Genomic DNA, 23,439 nt, shown 5'->3' with positions numbered 1-23,439 from the left:
GCCCGAGCCGGAGCCTCAGGGGCAGCTCGGGCGCGTGGTGGCGGTGGCGGGGCGGGCGCGTGCGGGAGCGCGCTGGAAGGCGGAGTGTACGGTGGCGTCAGGGCCGACAGAATAGCTCTGGCTGCGGGGACGGCAACCTACAGCAAGTCTCTTTATTATTTCCTTCTCCTTCCGGGCCGCACCTTTGAGCAGAAACCGAAAGAACCCCGGCGTCAGTCCGGAGCCTCCAGTCTTCCCCCTCCCCCCTAGCCTTTCTTCGCCCTAGTGACGCCGGCGCAGCGCCGACTAGGCCCCGGCTCCTCCTCTGCTGGGCTCCGGACCCTGCCCCGCACCCACCCCTTTCTCCTACGCCTCTTCCTCTCCCACCCGGGTCTCTTTCGAGAGGCCGGGAAGTCAAACTTGTAGCCGCCCCCTCCGCTCTTCCCGTCACCCTCGCCGCCTCTCCGGGCCGAAGCACGGCATAGAGGCTGTTGGTGGCTTTGCCACGCCACCCCACCCACCCCGGATCGCGACCGTTTTAAGGGACCTGGATTCATCAGGGTCTCTCCGGGGCCTGTGCGAGTGCTGATCTGCTCCGTTTTTGCAAAAGGCGCCTGTGTCTGGCAGAGCCGGTGTGAGACGAAGAGAGACAATCCTTCCCTGCCGCCCGGGTAATCAAGAGTTTTGGCCGGACCTTTGAGCACACACCGAGAGAGTGAGGAGCCAGACGAAAAGCACAGACTATGGCGCTGAAACGGATTAATAAGGTAACCCACGGGGCTGAAGGGAAGGGGGTCGTGGGAGGAAAGGAAGGCTCGGTCTCGGAGGAAAGCGTGGGGGTGGGGAGGAAGTATAATTAGGAAAACGTCTTTCCTTGGGTCACTTCTGTGGGGGGGGGGATGGGAAAGAAAGGAGTCTTAAAGCTAGAGAACAGAACACTTGTGGCGAATGAGCTGTTTATCTTGAGTATGTTTCAGTTGGAGTCGGCCCAAATTAGGGGTGGGGGAGAGTGATTTTAGGCGCTTGGGTTTTGCTGCTAAAAGAAGAGTTTTTTAGTCTTGTTTGAGGGTCAGAATTGCCCAGAGACGCTCCCGCAGATGTCATGGCGCTCCCTAGTCTCGGTGCTTGAGAACTTTGGCTGTAAGATCAAGGTTTTCGGGTTTTCTAGGGGGAAGAGTCGTAGGAAACTCCTAGGGGAGGTGATAGAAATCTGGCGGGTCCTGAACCTAATTGGGGGTCGGTGTAGAAGTCTCTTGGCGGCTGAAGAGTAGTGACTGAACCTAGTTAAACTTCATCGACTCTGAGCAGGTTACACAAGAATAAGTGGGGCTGGGAAGAGATGGGCTGACACGATGTTACCACTTCCTATGTTTTGTAGTTGAGACTTCTCACTCGAATTTATAAGAGGGACGCTGCGAACTGGTGTAAAAGGCTTCTGGAAGCTCCCTTCTTTTGACTGGGGGGTGGGGGGGTGGGCGGTACGGGTGTGATGGCAGTAAGGGAAGGTTTGGTGTACCTATCTTTGTCTCGGCTGATTTTATAACACTTTCGGAGATGATTGGCTACTTGAAACGTGGTTTGATAGAAACTATTGATAGATAGAAGTTGAAAGAAATACGTTTTTTCGAGCCTGGGGGGGGCGCCGGGTGAGCGGAACCTTCACCTCCGGTGGTTTAGTCTCATTTTCTTGCTCTAACTTCTATCCCGCATTTTAAGATGGCGGCTGCTTTAACTGGTTCAGGCTTTTTCCGGCATCTCCTTTCGTCATTATATGAAATAATATTCTTTGTTAAATGTTAACTTTTACATCAGATTGTACACAGCTCTTAAGACGTCCTGCTGAAGACTCGATGTTCAAACTCTCAAACTGCATTTCCCTTTTTTGTAACTTGTGTATGTGTGGTGTATTTGGTTCTTGCACAATCGAGGAGGGTGGAGTATTTACAGCTAACTTGAAAAAAATGTCATGGAATAAATTCAGCCTTACTAAAAAACTAGGGAGACCGAGGGGGCTGTGGGTTAGAAACTTCGGTTTTCATGGGTTACTTTTTTTAAAGGAGTTCTATATGGAAGGCATGGCAGGGACTTGGCTTGTACTAAGTAGACCTGATGCTGCCTAATTTTAATTATGTGTGACTTTGAGTTTATTTGAGCAAACTGGTATTCTGAAAGATGATGGTTCAGATTTTCATGTAATGAAAGAGACTGAAATCTTGAATTTTGATTTAGTCCATCATTGCATTGTCATTGTGCGTTTATGTAAAATATACACTTAAATGTTTGTTTTGGAGAGGAAAAAACTTTTAGGAGTTAAGATTTAAAGTAAAAAGGATTAAGCATTTCTTGACCCATTCTAAGGCCAGCAACACATTGGAGAAGCATGGTCGTATTTTACAGCATAGTTAATACAAAGAATAGAATATTCAGTACAGATCAAAACCTTTTATCTATGCGAATTAGTTCAGGTTACTGAGATGTGGAGTAATTCCAAATCCATAGCTTTTTATGCATGTGGAACAACACTTTAAAGGAAGGTCTCATTGATTTTTTTTCTTTTACAGGTGATACCCAGCTGCTGTGACACTACTTAATGATTTAAAAGCTTTAGAGAGGCAATATAATAGTTAAGAATGTGAACTTTGGAGCAGAAATTATCCAGTTAGAGTTCTGGGAATGGGCAAGTTATTTGTATGCCTCTATAAAGCGGATACTTGTTATCTACGAACAATAGTTGAGTGCCTAGTATGTTCTAGACAGTAGGGATGCAACAGCGAGCTAAACAAATTTAGGTACCTAGATTTTATTTCTTTTTAATTCTAGGATTAAAGAGGTCAATGTGTGGCTTTGAACAGGCCCCTGGCACAAGGCAATTCAGATTATTAATACTACTATTTTTAATCTTCAAAAACTTGCTAAAGAACTTTCTTAGTTTAGTACTTTTCATTAATACCGGTCTGTCTTTCGCTGTAAATATTTTGAAGGTATGCGTAATACAGAAACTGGACGTAATACTTTCCAAATTGGAAGAAACTGTGTTATGTGGGACTGTTGATTCAGCCTATAGAAGGTTTTTGAAAGGCATGTGGCTTGGTATTTAGCTGTTAATGTCAGAATCACATGATGAAACGTCAAAAAACAAAAAATGCAAGATCCAAACAATTTTAGTGAGTGGATAAAGAAGATCGCTCTTTTGGGGGGAACCTCTGTTCTAGAAATGAGGTCAAGTAGGCATTGATGTTAGTATGGTATTTCTTCTGTCATGTATCTGTTTGTTTTGAATTTACTGTCTACAGCCCCTAAATTCAAACTATTAAGAGATCTGTATTCCTTGTTGATACTTTCTTGAAATGCTTATCAATGGGAAATTTTTAGCCATTAGTAGTAGTTCCTTAGATCAAGCCTTTGGATTTTTTTTTTTTCCTAATGCTTACGTTACGATATTTTGAGTATTTCTTAGACCAAGCAGCCCTATCAAATAATCTTACTTGGGTTTTTTGCTGTATTATTTATTTCATAAGCTGTAGTTTGGTTTTACAGGACTATTTAATTAAACAACTAGAATCAAAAAAAGGGAACTCCCAAGTTGATTAGTGGTGTTTGAGGACCACAATTTTACTACTTCCATTAAACAAAATAACATAGAGTGCTTGTATTTTGGGGAAATTTTCAGAACTTTACATAAAATAAGTGAGCTGAGCCTAGATGAGCAATGTTTTGTTTGCAGTGCGTCAGAACTATTTGAAACATCTGAATTAACTCCTTAAATATTACAACAACTCAAGGAAGTGGGTACAATTAAATTATTATCCTCATTTCAAGATTAGAAACCTGAGGCACAGAAAGGTCAAACAAAAACCGCCCAGGGTCATACCATGGGAGAATTGGGATTAGAACCTGGATAGTCTGGCTCTACATTGTGTCTTAACTGTTATATCAAACTTTAGGTTTTTGGTATTTAAAAGAGTTTTCTTTAGCATTATTGTGCTGCTGATAATAGTGAAGACTTAGCATTTACTATGTACCAAGCACTATTCCTAAGCCCTTTGTAAGAATCCACTTCTCTAATCCTCACAACAGTTCTCTGCGATAGATGCTCTTTACCATTCCATTTTATGCATGAGGAAACAGGCAAAGAGAGGTTAAGTTCCTTGTGTAGTCACACAGCCAGTGAGTGACTGAGATGCATATCAGATAGTCTACCTCAAAAATTTAAGCTTTTAAACTCTATGCTATACTGCTATTTCAGACCATTTGAGTTTCTCTTTTTATCAGATGAATGAATGAATGAATGTCAGTTTGGTCTTGCTACCTGTTACTCTCCTCTCCCATTTCACATTTAAATAACTGGGATTCAACTTCAATCTTATTCTCAGGTTATGGCTAAATGTGAACTAAGTGGTCCACTAACCTAAGTTTCGAAAACAAGAGTGAGTTTCTTTTTGATTGGTCTCTTCAAGGACTGTGGGAACCACCATGTGCCGACTAATTGCTAGATGTATCTTAAAATACACTTTTTCCCCAAAGAGCCTATAGGCTGGATAACATGGTTTTGCAGGTGTTTCTTTAAGATCCTTAAGGTGCTTCGGTAGCCAGCTAATTTTGTGGGATTGTTGTGTGACTCACGGATGCTGATGATGGTGACCTTGGAGTTTAGTTTTATTAAGAGTGACTAACTTGGACGTTGCTTTCATCCTCCTTCTCATCTGTAGTAGTCTAGTTTTCATTATTCCTGCAAATATAAAGTTGAATACGCTTATTAGCGCTAGGGGAGAAAACAACTACTTCTGTCTCTAGGTTGTAGGTTGTTTAATTCATGGATTCAGTGCTTCCTGTTAGTCCAAAATACAGTTTGATTCTTACAGATTTTTCAAATCCTTTTGACTATAATGATCCACCCCCCCCCCCTTTTTTTATGGGTTTATTTATTTATTTATTTATTCATTCATTCATGAGAGAGACAGAGGGGCAGAGACACAGGCAGAGGGAGAAGCAGGCTCCACGCAGGGCGCCCGACGTGGGACGTGATCCTGGGTCTCCATGATCACGCCCTGAACCAGAGGCAGGTGCTAAACCGCTGAGCCACTGGGGCTGCCCTAATGATCCCTTTCCTGTAAGGAAGACACTTGATTAGGTTCCTACTACTGACATAAAAGTTTTCAGATTAAAATCTGAAACCTGGGATCCCTGGGTGGCGCAGCAGTTTAGCACCTGCCTTTGGCCCAGGGCGCGATCCTGGAGACCCGGGATCGAATCCCACATCGGGCTCCCGGTGCATGGAGCCTGCTTCTCCCTCTGCCTGTGTCTCTGCCTCTCTCTCTCTCTCTCTCTCTCTCTGTGACTATCATAAATAAATAAATAAAAATTAAAAAAAAAATCTGAAGCCTTTGGCTTTTGCTTTCTGTAGTATATGTTATGGTTTGTGAATTTTGACAAGAGCTGCATTTATATATCAGAATATTAAGCAGTTTCTTTAAAGATTTATTTATTTTTATTTATGATAGACACAGAGAGAAAGAGAGAGGCAGAGACACAGGAGGAGGGAGAAGCAGGCTCCATGCCGGGAGCCCGACGCGGGACTCGATCCCGGGACTCCAGGATCGCGCCCTGGGCCAGAGGCAGGCGCCAAACCGCTGAGCCACCCAGGGATCCCCTATTAAGCACTTTCTTAAAGACTATTGTATGTGGGATCTTAGCCAGATTTATGGAATCATTTTCTCTGGGAATAGGCGTAATTTTGAAGTGTCCCCTAGGTGATTCTGAGGCCTCCCTCTGGTTAAGATCCACAGACCTAGGGATAATCTTTTAATCAATACTTACATGGAGGTTTTACTCTGTTTGGCACAGTAGTCTAGTCCCAGGAGATAAAAAATGAGGAAGCCTTATTACCCACGAGAATCTCTGCTTTGAGTGGAAGAAACAAGTGTATAAATACAGGACTAGGTGTTTGTCAGAAACACCCATTTAAAAGAATTAAGGGGGGGGGGGGAATCCCTGGGTGGCTCAGTGGTTTAGTGCCTGCCTTTGGCCCAGGGCCTAATCCTGGAGACCCGGGATCAAGTCCCACATCAAGCGCCCTGCGTGGAACCTGCTTCTCCCTCTCCCTCTGCCTGTGTCTTTGTCTCTCTCTCTCTCTCTCATGAATGAATAAATAAAATCTTAAAAAAAAAATAAAAAAGAATTAAGGGGAATCTTTTTTCACGTATTAGGTTTACCCATTATTATTAAAGACAGTTTAAATATTTTACCTGTATTTTATCATCTTAGGGTAGTTTTTCTAACTTAATTCTCATTGTCAAAACAAAGTATTTTGAAATTAACAAAATGATTTTCAACCTCTGCTTGGAAAATTTTGTGTTCATGATTTGATTTTGCTACCAATAGCAATGATCTTATTTAAAAATTGAACAGTGTAATTAAGAACAGATGAATTTAGTGAATATTTTATTAGCCAAGTTAATCTTGGTAGATAAGATTTTCAAAACTACCCTCTGCCTTGTTATTTGGGGAAGGGAAAAATTGATGAAGTATTTTATACTTTCCCTTAAACATCTGATTTTTATCTCCAACAATACTTCCAACATAATCTTGTATCATTCAGACTTTGAACTTTGCACAGCTGGATTTGTCATATTTGGCCTTGTCGGTTTCAGTTATGAATCACTACTTGGTTACTTGTTCATTTTTAGGATGGAGTACTGGTTCACATTCATCCTAGTCTTGTTATCATTTCAAAGCTAATGTATAATTAGATGTTTTCAACCACTGGACTCTGTTAATTTTGTTTTATTTATTTTAAGATTTTATTTACTTATTCGTGAGAGACAGGCAGACTTCATCCAGGAAGCCTGATTCAGGACTCGATCCTGGGACTCCAGGATCATGCCCTGGGCCAAAGGCAGGCAGACAGACGCTCAACTGCTGAGCCACCCAGGCGTCCCTATTTTTTCCATTTATGAAATACCTTGTATCCTTTTACATATCAAAGCTGAGAACCTGAATTTGGCTGTTTTTGCCTATGGAAGGATAGCTTGAATAATTCTAAGTGACTTAAGTGGTGATCTAAAGAAAAAATTGTATTATTCGTTCGACCCATTTTTTATATCTTGTCTAATGAGCAAGCACACTGTCTCACCTGTAATTAGAACTAAATAGGAAATTAATATATTGTCAGTGATACAGTGAGACATGGTTTGTAGCACCTACCTACCTGTTAATCCTTAAGGTAAAAGAAACTTCCAGGATTTCTCAGAAATTACAAATTCCAAACTAAAATGATTTTAAAGTGACTATTCCTTCTAATTCATGTCTACAGTTTTATGAAATTGTTCAGATCCCCAAGTATTTTCGCCACGCTTCCTTCTGAAATAACTTAGGGGAGCATACATCTCTGAAATGTTTGCTGTTTTCTCCTTTACCATTTGTGTTTACACATGGTATATAGAAATTTCACAACATTAAATTTAGTGAAATTTTTTTACTTTATTGTAAAGATTTTATAAATTCATGAGAGACACAGGGAGAGAAAGAGAGGCAGAGACATAGGCAGAGGGAGAAGCAGGCTCCTCTCAGGGAGCCCGATGTGATGTGGGACTGGAGCCCGGGTCTCCAGGGTCGTGGGCTGAAGGCGGCGCTAAACTGCTGAGCCACCCGGGCTGCCTGAAGTTTTTTACTTTATAGTAAACCTGATCTTTATAAGAACAATTAAAATAGTTTTTATCTGCCTAATTAGGCAATTGTGCTGCATTTTGTCCTATCATTGATCTGAATATGTACCTTTATATTTTGCTAGGTTGTAAAGGCTCCTTGAGGGTGATTCTTACCTCAAATTTTCTTGTAAAGGCACTCTTCTTGCCTCCCACCTCATGGCCTCATCTCATCCAGCCCCCAACGTAGTATTTTCTTGTGCTCAGTATAGGTCTTAGAGGCAAGTCAAGGGCTGTCCTTATAGTGCTTTTCCCCATAGTAGTTATTTATGCATATTTTGTCTTTAAGTCAAAAAATTTTTAAAGAAGTTGACTCTTTAATAAAAATACAAGAAATTACTTTTCAGTAATGGCCTGAACTTCTAAGTTTTCCCAAAAGTGATGATAGGAATTTTGTCTATGCTACTGCTATCATTGGAACCTTTGTGTGATAATGTGCAAGATGAATGGTGGAGTATGGGATAACAAATTATTGTGAACATGGTGATTATTATACCCAAGGGTGGAACCCATGAACTTGGCGTTACCACAGTAATCATCTTTGTTTTCATAAATACTGACTTTGGTTCTTTAATATGTAAGTAGTGGCTATCATTGGAAGAATGTTAAGCAGATTGCTTAAATGGTTATTACTTAGAAGCATTAAATCTTCCTGAACACTGATCTAACATGGCTGTTGTGTAGCTTCATTGTTTGTAAATAGTTCTTGTATTTCCAATTTTATAAGTTCTTTAAAAGGTAGAGACTGGGCAGCCTGGGTGGCTCAGCGGTTTGGCACCTGCCTTCAGCCCAGGGCGTGATCCTGGAGACCCGGGATCGGGATCGAGTCCCACGTCTGGCTCCTTACAGGGAGCCTGCTTCTCCCTCTGCCTGTGTTTCTGCCTCTCTCTCTGTTTCTCATGGATAAGTAAATAAAATATTTTAAAAATAAAATAAAAGGTAGAGACTATTTTTTTATACTTCCCTATCATTTCTGTATGCTTTTGTGTTTGATACCTTGGTTTCCTGTTCTTCACAGCCTATGATTAGTCATTTCACTTTGAAATGAGTAAGATGTAGCAAGGGAAGCAAGAAGCAAATATTTAGCAGTCTGTTTAGACTTCTAGGCCAGTGTCTCAGCCTTTTCTTTCCTTTTTTTTTTTTAAGATTTTATTTATTTATTCACGAGAGACCTAGAGAGAGAGGAAGAGACACAGGCAGAGGGAGAAGCAGGCTCCATGCAAGGAGCCCGATGTGGGACTCGATCCCAGGTCTCCAGGATCACACCCTGGGCTGCAGGCGGCGCTAAACCGCTGCGCCACCTGGGCTGCCCTCGGCCTTTTCATAATTTACTTTTTTTTTTTTTTTTTTTTTTTTAAGATTTTATTTATTCATGAGAGAGAGGCATAGGCAGAGGAAGAAGCAGACTCCTCTTAGGGAGCCCGATGCGGGACTAGATCCCTGGACTGGGATCACGCCCTGAGCCACAGGCAGACACTCAACCACTGAGCCACCCAGGCGTCCCTCATGATTTACTTCTAACAGTCAACTGTCAAAAAGAGCCTGTGTGCTGTAATGATCAAAGCAAAGATCTTTCTCAAGATGACCTGGAGGCTGGGTCCCACAAAAGGAATGGTCAAACTCCTTAACGTTTAGTCATATACCTCCAGACCAGAACACTCAGTGGCATAAGCTATACCTTTTGGTTGCCTTTTAGATTTCTTGACTCTCTTATCCTTTGAGTCTGCTTAAGCTTTTAAGTGGAAAGAAGCATATTTCTAAGTGAGAAAAGGCCTGGATTCTCACACTTACCAGGTGTTCAGGAAGTTTTCAGGAGAAGTTCAGAGGATGGTGATCCAAAAAGAAAATTTTCTTCAAAGAACACACTATGGCAAAGAAATGTCTAACTTCGGTGAGGTTTTTGGTGTTTGTTTTTTTATGTCCTTGTATGCCCTTGGTCCGTTTTAAAGTGTCAACATGAGTGGAGACATTAGCAACTCCTAGTGTGTGACAGCCTCCCTGCCAACCTCTATGCTATTTTAGTGGTCTTAATAGTTGGCTGAGAGCCCACCTTAGTAATCCTCTTCTTGGGGAAAGGAGTGGTTAACAGTATGAAGACGTTACAGGTGCTGTATGTGAGCTGTTCTCTTTGGTCCTTGGCTGTGGTCCTCTCTACTATGAAGCAAAGAGCTAACTTTTTCAGTTCTTTGTATAATTTTGCAAATTGTTTTTGTCCCTAAAGCATGTGAAACTTTTAGGATCTAAAGCATAAGGTTAAAACCAAAGACAATTTTGAAAAATTTTTGAGTAGGGGCTTCATTGAAAATTGATCTTCAGTCCAGTAAATACAGTTTCCTCCTGGAATGGAACAGATAATTATTTTCTCAGTGGCTTTAATTTAAAGGCTAGGTAATGCTAGGTTCACACTGATTGTAGAGGAACTGATCCTTAGGAAACCTGTATTCCATATCATTCATTCTGGGGCATTTATTCCTTGAGTATAATGGAGAGTTGGGTTGGTACAGTTGAAATTTTTTTCTTCAGTTTGCCAAATACTGTATCAAGATCACCCTTTTGAAAAAGCAGCCATTTTGAAATCTATTCCTAGACCTCTAATTTTCAAGCATCTGGTAGATAAACTACTTTGTTTTCTGACCCATCCTTAAAGCTTAGTATGTCCTACACTTGAATGCAATCTTTCCTCTAGTAGGGGGCTCTGACATAAATAGAAATAAGGCCTGTTTCCCTAAGATTGTTGAAAGGGTAAAATGCTTGGTATTTAAGATCCTTTTTTCATTCTCCGTGACTTAGTTCTCATGTTCTTCTCTTACCTGAACTACTGCTGTAGTTCCTAATGTTATCTACTTCTCTGTTGTTTGTATTAGGAATTTCTACAATATGGGGTTGAGTGAGTGATAGCCCCACAAATTAAAATTTTGGGTAGCATAATGTGTATTTTAGGAGATAGAAAGCACTTAGAGTCTTAGAAGTCCTAGTCACAAATAGCATTAAGAGCCAATGCTCTGAATGATACATAACAGAGATACAGACCTAGGTTTATATATATAGATCGTTTTTACATCGCTTAAAATTTGAGGCCCTACAAAACAATGCTATATGTGAAAAGGTACAGATCTAGTTGCACATAAAAATATGGAGAAATAGTGGAAGCCAAATTTGGGCTAATCTGTTAGCTCCTGTGGGGGAAAGGGAATGGAATTTGGGGAGTATGTGAGCTATCTTCAATTATATCCACAAGTTTTGTTTTGTTGTTTAATATGAAGAAAGTGTAAAAATGCTAACTAACCTTTACTTAACTGACAGGCTGGGTACATAGACTCATGGGTACTTCTACGATATCACCTAATAATTTAAAAAATTAAAAGAATCTCTTCTAGTGTACTATTGCCAATACATCTTAAAAAATAATAAAAACCAAATATGATGTCTTATTCCTGCTTAAAAACTATCCATGGTTCAGGGTGCCTGGGTAGCTCAGTTGGTTGAGCATCTTCTCTTGGTTTCAGCTTAGGTCTTTATCTCATGGGTCCTTAGACTGAGCCCCAAATAGGGACTACCTGATAAGTGTGGAGTCTGCTTGAATTCCCCACCCCCCCCTGCACACGTACTCTCCCAAACGAGTGGGTAGATCTTCAATTAAAAAAAAAAAAAAAGGGATCCCTGGGTGGCGCAGCGGTTTGGCGCCTGCCTTTGGCCCAGGGCACGATCCTGGAGACCCGGGATCGAATCCCACGTCGGGCTCCCGGTGCATGGAGCCTGCTTCTCCCTCTGCCTGTGTCTCTGCCTCTCTCTCTCTCTCTGTGACTATCATAAATAAATTAAAAAAAAAAATTAAAAAAAAAAAAAAACCACTATCGGTGGTTGACATTGCCTTTGGGATACTCTTGGACATACTCAAAGCTCATGAAAGATCCAGTCGTGGTTAACGATTTCTGGCCACATGTGCTACTTCCTTACTTGTATACCCTGTTGTGTTTCTGGTATGCCAGACTATAAGCAAATGTTTATAGCCTGTATTTTACACTTTTTGAATGAGTTTCTGTTTGGAATGCTTAGCCCTCCATCAAGACCTAGCTCAGTTGTCACTGTTTTTAAACACAGGCAAGGTTAGTGGGTACCTTTTTAGGATTCACAAAGCATGTGAATGCTTTTATTTTAAGCATGTTAAGCTGCTAAAGTGTGGTTTGGTTTTTTTTGTTGTTTTTGCATTGTGCCTACTTTATTTTATATTGAGTCTTTTGGGGAATGCATTCATGTTTTATCTTGGTATATTCAAACCTAACATGCTTGATGCCAGAAATGCAGTCTTGTGAATGAATGTTTTGATGGTGAAACTTGAATAGCAGATATTACACTTTTCATTTTAGAAATGGATTTAAATTAACGTCTAGTTTCTGATTAGATTAAAAGTTGTTAGACAAGACACATGACTGCGCCTTCTAGCTTAATTTTAAGACTGCTTCATTTAGATTTCTTTCTTAAAATACATGACTTGAGCATTACATTGTGCTTTAGGTGGGATAAAGTCTATATGGGTGCCAGTAGTAGCTCTACTTAGAATGGGTCTCTTCACTCTTCCGTTTTTTTCCCCCCTTTGGATTTATTAGAAGGAAACTGGAGTGGTTAACGATCAAAGGAAATAGCTTTAGGAACCCCAGAGCAAGCTACAACCTCAGGGACTAAAATTGCATGTGTATATGCCAAGTCAGCCCTTATTATCTCTGCTGCCCAATGTGGTCTCTTTTTCTTTGGATTCACCATGTAATTTCAAGGCACATGCCTGCCAACAGCTCTTGGTCACATCTTTACAGCTTCTGATTTAGAGAAAGAAGTGTTCCAGCTTCAATTTGAAAAACCAGGCAGAGATGGGTGGACTTGATTAGGTCAGGTCCTGGTTTAGGGTTACTTTCCAACCCTTTGAGCTAATTACAGGCTGAAGGAACAAAATTCTGCGATTAGTCCTCTGTCTGAGTAATGGGTGATTAGCAGCCACCATTAACTAAACACTACAATCACATGTTTGGAGTAAGGGAAAGCATTTTCATGAAAGAGTAAGATGGTTTATTGAGTAGACAAAATGTCCTATATAGAAGTGTCTAGGATGACTTGTGACTATGCTCTCTCATATTTTTCCTCGCTAAGTCACTCTATAATCTCATTTGCTTATGCTACGAGCATAATAATGTCATGAGAATTACTTGTTATGTTAAAGGTGAATGCTGGTACATGATTCAGAAGACGTGTTTTTTGTTTTTTAAAGATTTTACTTATTCATGAGAAAGAGAGGCAGAGGGAGAAGCAGGCTTCCTTTGGGGAGCTGGATGTGGGACTTAATCCTTGAACTCCAGGATCACGCCCTGAGCCAAAGGCAGATGCTCAACCGCTGAACCACCCAGACATCCCAAGACCTATTTTTGATCCTTAAAATAACTTGTCATTTTTTTTCAACGTTGCATTTAAAGTAGATTTTAGTACATAAGGTAATTGGCCTAATTTTAGATCTTTGATTATTACTTCAGAGGTGTCTTGTTCATGGAGAACTTGGAAAATAAGACATTTATAAATTATTTGAGACCAAGATCCTAAAATTATTGGGGGGAAGAGCTGAAATTAGACCTTCACTCTGGAGTAATAATGCCAGCACATAAAGGTTTTAATGATTTATAAATACTGTGCCTGAAAACTTTTCTTCTATAAGAAATCATTTCTTAGATTCTTCATAATTAAAACGTGTGATTTTCAAACAGGATATTATGTATTCTAGATCAACTTTAGAGATGCCTGCAGTTGTATTTATAATGAAGTTGTTTCAAGGTCACTTGGCTATTTTGTTAGATCAACCATCATTGGATTGGTTTTTATTTAAAAATAACGGCTAGATTTTTTTTTTTTTTCCCCTCGGGCATTTCAAACAAGTAACATAATTTGGGGTAGATCACTGTAAGAAACTAAGAGGTAAATATCTGGAAAAAGAGGGAGGGGATAGTTTGAAACAGGTAAGTTTTTAACCTTAAAATAGGCCTTTTTTTGAACCCTATGTTCCTGAAGGAAAGAGGGAATTAGACTGAATAAGTTAGCTTTTGGTATCGTTTCTTGGTTGGCCAGTTAAACAAAAGAATTTGTAAAAAAAAAAAAAAAAAAAAAATTTTGTTGTATAAGCTTTGGGACATGGGAGATTCTCTGTTCATTTTAGTTACAATTCTTTTAGATTACCTGATTCTTACCTTCAGTAAAATTTTTATACCTTGAGATGGTTTCAAAGTAGATTTCCATCATAACAAAAGTGGCTGATTATGAGATGTAAATAAATATCATACGAAAACTCATCTGGTCTATCTATGACAAAGTAATTTGCTTGATAATGGCTAGTTGATTAATTCAAGTTGCAAGTACATTTCTTTTTTCTTTTTTCTTTTTTCTTTTTTTTTTTTTTTTTACATTTCTATTTTCAAAGAAGTATAGTTTCCAAAAAATTACTGGTTCAAAATTATTTGATACACAGGTGTTCATTTCTGCTTTTATTTTTAAGCTAAAACCATACATAGTTTCTTTTAAGCAGTTGTTTTTAACTTTCAGTCAAGAGTTTCTGTAATTCCTACTGGTGAGGATCAACGGTGAATTGGAATAAATTTTCTCCCATTTTTTAAATATGTTGAACATCTGAAGGTATATATTTACAAAGACCAGCATAAATGATCTGATATTCCATTATCCTAAGGTTGTGAATCCTGTATCTCTGGATGCTTTGATAATCTTAAAAGCAGATATGGTATGAGTTTCAGATGCAAGTTAATAGGGTTTATCAGAACAATCCCCCCTCCACACCCCAGTTTTATTGAAATAAAATTGACCTGTAACATTTTTTGGCTTAGATACACCACATAATATTTTGATATATGTATTTTGTGAAATGATTACCACAGGACAGTTCTTCTGCATTGTTTGTTTCTTAATGGGATGAATCTAGATTGAGCATTCCTAAAACATTAGCTATTTCCTGAAGTGCATTTCAATCATATGGTAGAGGCAAGTTTTTGCTCTGGTTGTCTTCCTGCAGTATCTTGTATTTCCACCTTTTTCTTAGAAACCCACTATTACCTCATGGTTCTGTAAATCCCTATAGAGATTTATATATAGGCATATATATAGATGCAGTTACATCATCTTTAAAAACGTAAGGAAACAGTTCTTATTACATTATCCATATTATGTACAGGTCATGGAAGAGCTAAGAATATATTTGTAAATAAAAGGTAATATGTAATTTTGGAAACTGCCTGTTTTACTAAGAGCAAACATCAGGCACTTTCAGAGTTGTAATTTTACTGAGCATTGTATAAAAGACATGGTTGTGTTGCAGGAATAAGATCAAACCAAAAAGGATACTTACCTCACCCCATGAGAGATTTTTCAAGTGGAAAGTGAGGTCTGTGCATAGTGTGGTTCAGAAATAACAGGATTTAAGATAGTAAAAACAAGGGCCTCTGAGATGTCCAGAAAGTTCAGCAAACAACATGAATGTTGAAAATTGCCTTGTCTAAGTTCTTAGGCCATGAAAGTATCTGATAAGAGTTTTTTTGTTTTGGACAGCTTTTATTGGTATAACAAATTTTTATATCTATGCCTACTAATGTCCCAGGATCTGGACCATAGTTACTTAGGTTTTCTCTCTTTTATTAGAATGTATTGATGTGAACTCTGTATGTTCCTTAAAGGATGGAGTGAAAATAAACAGTTGACCCTCTGCTTGCTTGTGTTTTTTTTATTATGGTTACATAACCCATGATTTTCTGTTTTGATCTAGGAACTTAGTGATTTGGCCCGTGACCCTCCAGCACAATGTTCTGCAGGTCCAGTTGGGGATGATAGTAAGTAACTCTCAAGTTGATTTTAACAGCTAATTTCAAACAATCTTGTCCATTTTTAGATAACAGTTGTTTTGTTTGTTTCCTAGTGTTTCATTGGCAAGCCACAATTATGGGACCTGTAAGTATTAAGAATCAAAATTTTTTGCTTTTAATTAAAAATTCAGTATTGACCTAGTTGTATTTCACTTGTGTCTTACATTTATTACATTGTAGTACCATTTTGGAATTGCCATGGTTGTACTGCTTTTGAAAGGCACAATAACTTAATGAATTAGTCATTTGTTAACATTTGCTGTGTGTCCCTGATTTCAGGTTCTAGAATATAACATTTCTGACCTATCAAAATGTTTTTTTCACTTTATACTAGTTTTCTTTTATAGTAATGTTGTAAAACATTGTCACAGAGCTTCTTTTATAGAGCCAATTAACTTACTAACTCTTCCATGGTGTTACTCAAAGATCTTATTCTTGTTGATGCCGAAAATCTAAGTTTTTGTTGTATTACTTTGATACTTGATTCTCTATAGAACTTTAGTTTTTTGCAAAACTTGAATATTTTTAGGTAGAAAGTGATATTTTGAATACAGCAAAATTCCTTTCTATCCTGGGTAGATAAGAAACTGTATATGCTGGATAATTGAATATTCAGAATTATGGATACCATCTAAGAATTTCACAGAATTAGAACGCAGTAAAACAACCTGGGGTAAGACTGTATCTTGCACAATACTTAATGTTTTTTGATTTGGAAGGCACTTGAGGATTTCTATTCTAAATTATATGTATGTCTTAATCTGCCCCCTTCCCTTTTGGTGGTTTAATCTCAACATGTGTCAATAATGTACTTGGTGAGATAATGGTCAATAATGGATGTCTATCATTCTAAATGGAGAAATGATCTTGGAAAAGTTAGCCAGTTAATGAGTTGGATCAATAAGTATTTATTTCGTAGTTCAGATTTTGATAACTAATCTTTTTTTCTATCTTAGTGTGATTACCCCACTGTGTTGTCAGCCATTAAGGATAGATATGATCCCTCTCATTCTTTAGGGAACTTAAAAATCTACTGGGAAATACAGGCAATTAAAACAGTGATAAAGTGGGAAGTAAGTGATACATGAATGAAGCACTTAGTAGGAGAAATTTTATGGGAAATCATAGCAGGGATGAGTTAGAGTAATTATGAAATGTTAGGACCTAAAGGTAAGGAGATTGTGAATCCAGTTAAGTTAAACTTGGTGATGGTGGTAGAGTGGGGTGATATTTAGCTGTGGTAAATTTTATTTTGCTTTAAAAATGCTTCCTTTTATTATTGGGTAGCAAAATTGTTACTTCTTTTAAATGCACATAGTTAGTGTGGCTTTTACCCAGTTTGGTCCCCAGAACATTCTAAAAGTTGGCAGTCTTCACATAAAAACCTCTACCAGGCCTTCATTGCACTGCAATAATGGCTTGGGGTGGAGTAGCAACTACCTCCCTTTTTTATATGGAGTCTGTGTCTCATAGTATTCCTATCAACTTAATTTTGCCTACCTAGTTTCTGTAGGCACTTAGATTTATAGTTTTTAGAATTTTCTCATAGATTACCAATTTTCAAAGCAGAGTACTCAGTAAAATACCTTAGTATTTCTACCAAGTAAAAGCTCATCTTCGATCCAGAGGGTGCTTTCAAGATGGCCTTATTTATAAAAAATTAGTTGTCGGTGTTAAGCACTAAAGAGTTGGTAATCAAGATTTCTAATTGGGCATAATAAACCAACTCTTTGAAACCAGTGTGATGTTTTCCTGCTGGACTTTGAGACTTCACGGTTTTTTTGAACTGTCTTTTCAAAAGGTAAGGAATATACTTACAGTAAATGAAAGTGAAGTATAAGTAAGTAGTTTATGCTAGCAATTTTCCTGAGAATAAAAAGGAGATTGCTTATCCTGACCTTTTTGTAACTGTTTACTTAGTTTGCTTTTATTTTCAGAAAACATTTTTCACTTGTTTTATACCTATTTCAGATTATAGCTATTCCTTGTAAATTTTTTTAGCAACTGTGAATGACCGTTTTCTGCTTTTAAAAACAAATACTTGATTATCAGAACTACTTAAATATTCTGATTAACAAAAGCAAAAACTGTATTTAAGTAAGCACCTGTTTAGATGTGAACTTGCAAGTAGTTAACAATTACCCTTACTTATAGAGTCATCAATGAAATACCTCATATTCTTATTTTGGCTTTTGATCGCATTTTTATGATAAAATATCACAGTTCAATTAGATAAATAATTGCTTTATTTTGTTAGTAAGTGACATGCAGATAAATGAGCTAAAACATAGGGCCATTGGTGGTATAACAACACATATATTTGCACATTTGCTGAAAGAATAAATGGTTACAAACGTACTTTTGCTTTGGAGTACTTCTTCTAGGTCAGTAAAAGTGATTGGTAGTGCCACATAAGTAAAGGTTCCTGACTAAGAAATGGAGCATCTAATTTGTTTTAATACAGAGTTAACTATTGAATTTAGTGTACTGTAGTCTGGAAATATTCTTAATCATTAAGTTTATGAGGCAGAAATGCTTCTTTCTAATAACTATTTGAACTGACTTATTCTTTCTGAAGGTAGGATACTTTGGAAGCACAAATACTAAACTAAACCTTTGAAGGAATTGATAGCATTGCTGGTTATATGGTTTTTAAGCTTTGGTTTTTATGATTTTGTTTTTTTGTATTAAGGGCAGTTCCCATTAACGATGCAATTAGAAATTAACTCCTTACCTGATATTTATACACTTGATTTTTCTTCAGTTGGAGATGGAGCTAGCAGGAAAATATTTTGAAATTATTAGGAGAACCACACTGATACTATGATACAGCCATAGTAGAAAGTACCATTTTGAGGGTAATACAATGTAACCTTAGGCCTTGGTCTGAGCAGAATCAGCTGCAAAAACCATCTGAAGTCAACTAACTGGTTCATAGGTATTGTCTTATTGGTCCATAAGGGTTATTTTTTCAACTAATTTTAAATGTATTGTCAGTTCCTATAAAGGCTAATGATCCGTGAAAACTCTTCCCTTATTTTTTTTTTTTAATTTTTATTTATTTATGATAGTCACACAGAGAGAGAGAGAGAGACAGAGAGAGGCAGAGATACAGGCAGAGAGAGAAGCAGGCTCCGTGCACTGGGAGCCTGACGTGGGATCCGATCCCGGGTCTCCAGGATCGCACCCTGGGCCAAAGGCAGGCGGTAAACTGCTGCGCCACCCAGGGATCCCAAACTCTTCCCTTTTTAAGGAACTTTGTAGTCTAGAGGAAGAGGGAAATAAAAGTAAATAAGTTACAAGCATGTTGAATAGTATAACTGTGCACGGAAAGGTATAAAAGAAGGACAACAGGATTTTGAACTAAAGGAAAGGCAGTATTATCTTTTTTAAGGACATGTAAGCTTGAGATGGATCCTACAGTATAGGTAGGGTCCTAGAGATGAAGAAGATAAGGATGCAGATAAGAATATTTCAAGTTAGAAGAAAGAAATAATAGAAAAAAGAGGTGTGAAATATTTTAAGTGCAGTAAAGAGAACATATACAGGAGACGAGGTGGAAGATGAGACCAACTGTATTTAGTGGGAAAGAGATCATAAAGCACCTTGTGTCCTTAGGAGTTTGCAGTTTATCTTGAAAGCTGTACTAGATTTCAAGCAGGGGTGTAACTTGTATTTTACGATAATTTCAGCATTGGGGCAGGGGATAAATGAGAAGAGAAAGAGTGAAGGAAGGAATACCAGAAGTAAGACATTGCCGTAATTATAAACAAAAACTGGTAAGATCTTGAACGCAGAGTAGTGGCAGTGGGCATAAAGGAGAGGAAGGAAGCTAGCTAGTTCAAGAAACTTTAAGGGTCTTTAAGATTAATAACTACTTTGATTAATGAAGAGTTTGTGGTTTGTGTTTTGGACACAGGAAACATCCAGAAATAAATATTTATAGGCATTTGAATATATATGTCTTGGAACTAATAACTATACTAAAGAAAAATTAAAGAGTTGCCAAAATAAGTATGGGTCAGGAGATAAAAGCAGAAGATGGATCTGGGCAACTTAATGGTTGCCCTGGGGGAGGAGTACAGACACTGAGAAGGAGTGACTTTGGATTGATGGGAGTTAAAACCAGGGTGTAGAAGGTTTCTAAAGAAGAGATCTAATAAAATTCTGGATTTCTAAGATTTGGGTCAACTGACTGATCAAAGTATTCCTTTTTGCTTTATTTTGTTTGCTTTCAATTTTTTTTTTTTTTTTAAGATTTTTTATTTATTCAGGAGAGGCAGAGAGACACAGATGGAGAAGCAAGCTCCACGTAGGGAGCCCGACGTGGAACTTGATCCTGGGTCTGCAGGATCATGCCCTGGGCCGAAGGCAGTGCTAAATCACTGAGCCACCAGAGTTCTGCTTTCAATTTATAGTAAATTTGATACAGAGCCTCAATTTTTAGATATAATAGTTCGGTTACCTCAGGATTTTGTGATTTTTACCAGCTTTTCCTCTGAGTTGAAAGAATGTAGGGTTGAATTGTTCCTTCTGTATGTTCTTTTTTTGAACAAATGAAATTTGGCAAGACAACTGGGTGGCTCAGCGGTTGACCACTTGCCTTCGGTCCAGGGCGTGATCCTGGAGTCCTGGGATTGAGTCCCACATTAGGCCCCCTGCATGGAGTGGAGCCTGCTTTCTCCCTCTCTCTCTCTCTCTCTCTCATGAATGAATAAATAAATAAAATCTTTAAAAAAAAAAAAAAAGGAAATTTGACTTTCCCTAAATCTTAGCATTAGGGGCCTGGTGCTTGGGTGGCTTAGTCCTATGCACATGCCTTCAGCTCAAGTCATGATCCCAGAATCCTGGGATCGAACCCCACGTTGGGCTCCATGTTCAGTGAGAATTCTGCTTCTCTTCCTGCCTGTGCTCTCTTGCTCTGTCAAATGAATAAATCTTTAAAAAAAAATAAAAACTAAATCTTACCATTAGATTGCCTTTATTCAGAAGCCGTCCAATACAGCACTTGCGATTATATGAAACTTGGAATGTAAACTTAGAACTTCATGATTTGGTTTTATAAAAACTTTCACTTTAAAATTACCCTAAACTTGTTTATTGTACATTGTACATTTTCCATATTAGTTTATTTTGTAAAAGCATATGCCATTTGAAGCATCTATTGCTAGTCAATGTAGCTGTTAACAAAGATAATGCTAATCTAATAAATTTAGATCATATTCTGTGCTTTGTTTTTTTCTGTACTTTTAATATCCTACTTTTCAGTGTTGTTTTTTGAATTAAAGTTTTTAGACAATAGGAAAAGAAAGAGCTTTGGAGTAAAAAGGACTCAGATTATACTAGTTGAATGTTTCTTTGAACTTTATCAGTAAATTGACATTTTTCCTTCAAGTTGCAGGTATCTCCTGTTCATTTTTCTTACTTGCAACATTTTATTTCATGTCTCTTTACCAGAATGTTAATTATCCCATCAAGATAAATTGTTCTCTATATCCTTTATATGTGCCTGGTCTATAGAATGAAGTTAGATTAATTCAACTGTTATTAAACTATTTTACAAAGGGCTGGGAATTAAATGAGCTATATTTTAAAGTTTCAGATCTGAAAACATTTTTACTTGGCTGATACCAGAATGGGCATTGTCAAAGGCTCATGTTAGCACTACACACATACTCTCTTGAATGTAGAGAAATGGATGTTGGTAATAACTCAGTTACTATACATTTTCAAAGACCTTGTCAGGTGGCTTCTTTGCATATCCATAGGCAGTTTTCATATTTTCTTCAACTTTAAGGTGAAAGTTTTTGACAAGGTCACTGTCCTTTGTCATCACTCTCTAATCCATGTTGACCAGTGATCTTTATAAGACCTGGATTTGGGGGCACTTGGGTGGCTTAGTTGGTTAAGCATCTGCCTTGGACTCAGTTCATGATCCCAGGGTTCTGTGACTGAGCCCTGCAACGGGCTCCCTGCTTGGCAGGGAGTCTGCTTCTCCCTCTCCCTCTCCCTCTCCTTCTGCCCCTTCCTCCTCTGTGTGCTGTCTCTTTCTCTCAAACTCTTTTTTAAAAAAATGTTTTTAAAAGCCCTGGTTTCAATCTTGGTTCTGTCTTCTACCACCTAAGTTTTTCCTTCAAGTCCCATTTTTATTTATCCGTAAAATGGGAACACAATTCTGTCTTTTTCCTGGTAAAATGTAAGATTCTAGCAAGTAGTGTTTTCCAAATGCTACTTCATACTAACTTTGTGTGATATTTAAGAGAGTTCTTCATACTCCAATTATAATCAACAAAGGAGGAAGAGTGGTGCTATAGCCTGAAAATTTCTATTTTTCTGTTGAAGTGGAAGAGAAAATGTTATATGTTGTTTTCCAGATCTAGTAATCCTGTGTATTGATTTGTTGTGGAAAATTCAGTATGCTTTTGAAGAAAAATATTCCATGGTTTCGGGGGTCCCTTGGGGGACACAGTTAAGCATCCAAATCTTGGTTTCAGTTCAGGTTGTGACCTCAGGGACCTGGAATTGAACCCGAAGTCAGGTTCCGTGTTCAGCAGAGTCTGTTTAAGACTCTCCCTCTGTCCTTCCCTCCTGTTCTCTCTCTCTCAGATCTTTAAAAAAAAAAAAAAAAATCATGGTTTTAATCTTTTTTTTTTTTAATTTTTTTTTTTTTTTTTTTAATTAATGATAGTCACAGAGAGAGAGGCAGAGACACAGGCAGAGGGAGAAGCAGGCTCCATGCACCGGGAGCCAGACGTGGGACTCGATCCCGGGTCTCCAGGATCGCGCCCCGGGCCAAAGGCAGGCGTCAAACCGCTGCGCCACCCAGGGATCCCAAAATCATGGTTTTAAATGAGAATTTTGAGAAGTTCCTGGCTGATTGGGTTGGAAAAGCTTGTGACTCAATTTTAGAATCAGGAATTTGAGCCCCATGTTGTGTGTAGACAATATTTAAAAAATAAACTTTCAAAAACTGAGAATTTTTGATGAGCTATTTGGGAATTAAACTTTTGTTAAAAACCTGTTTTGTTTCTGTTTTGCTTCTCCTGTGAAGATAGTTAAAGGTTAACCTGCAATAGCTAACATTTTGGTTTGCCAAAGTGATCATCAGAGTGGGTGTGTTTTAAGTACAAAGCCCATATATGTGTATGTGGTTATCATCAGAAGAAATAAATATAAGACCTTATTTTAAAATTCAAGTTTGATATGCCATATATAGACGTTATTACAAAGTATACTTTCCTCTGTGAAAATCAAGATCTAGAACACTTGAGTTTCTGGTTAATTTTTCAATTCTTTGATGACTTACATAAAATTGGATCTAAGTAAAAGTAAGGGTTCATTGTTCTATAGTAAATTTTGATTGTGTAGTTTAGTAATACGAACTGAACTGTGGAATAATTTATACTCTTTATTGCAGTATAAACAGGTAATTTTGGTTCATGTTCGAGAAATGCTTAGGAAATAGAAATGTTACATGGGTTATTTCGCAGTGATATTTTAAATCAGAGTTAAGCAAATTTTTCTTTTCACAGAATGACAGCCCATATCAAGGCGGTGTATTCTTTTTGACAATTCATTTTCCTACAGACTACCCCTTCAAACCACCTAAGGCAAGTATTCACCAAAATCCATTAGTATAGATGTGTGCTTTATTTCAAAGGAGTATAGTTAGAAATCAAGGTTCTACATAATTAATGCTAAATTGGGGTATCTGTAGTGAATAAGAATAATTAAGTTAAAAATATGTGTATTGAGTCACCAATACAGAATGCTGACTTTTAACCTCTAGTTAAGAGAGCAGTTAGACCTGGATTTGAACTTTGTAAATCCAGATAAGAACAGACTTATCCCTCATT

At 38.1% G+C, this 23,439-nt stretch overlaps 1 protein-coding gene and 1 long non-coding RNA gene across 16 annotated transcripts in view; both read left to right on the top strand.

The window, feature by feature from the left end:
* The window catches only part of UBE2D3 (ubiquitin conjugating enzyme E2 D3), a 30,998-nt gene that overhangs the window by 911 nt on the left and 6,648 nt on the right, over positions 1-23,439 (top strand). For 12 of the 15 annotated variants that reach the window (XM_072810484.1, XM_072810491.1, XM_072810490.1 and 9 more), the window contains exons 2-5: positions 590-746; positions 15,487-15,550; positions 15,637-15,668; positions 23,116-23,193. In XM_072810484.1, the coding sequence (XP_072666585.1) occupies positions 723-746; positions 15,487-15,550; positions 15,637-15,668; positions 23,116-23,193 (198 nt within the window). In that variant the 5' untranslated portion in view covers positions 590-722. Of the gene's footprint in view, positions 1-3; positions 143-589; positions 747-15,486; positions 15,551-15,616; positions 15,669-23,115; positions 23,194-23,439 lie in introns of those variants that run through there. The other 3 variants (XM_072810487.1, XM_072810496.1, XM_072810495.1) reach the window with 3 other exon arrangements.
* Positions 770-3,680, top strand: LOC140623799 (uncharacterized). Its single transcript, XR_012023325.1, has 2 exons — positions 770-1,872; positions 2,541-3,680. It is a non-coding gene; the product is annotated as an uncharacterized lncRNA (long non-coding RNA).

Source organism: Canis lupus, chromosome 33 (assembly GCF_048164855.1).
Source record: "Canis lupus baileyi chromosome 33, mCanLup2.hap1, whole genome shotgun sequence".
In the NCBI taxonomy this organism is placed as follows: domain Eukaryota; kingdom Metazoa; phylum Chordata; class Mammalia; order Carnivora; family Canidae; genus Canis; species Canis lupus.
The sequence above is the reverse complement of the archived record's forward strand: the minus strand, read 5'-3'. Positions and strand labels throughout refer to the sequence as shown.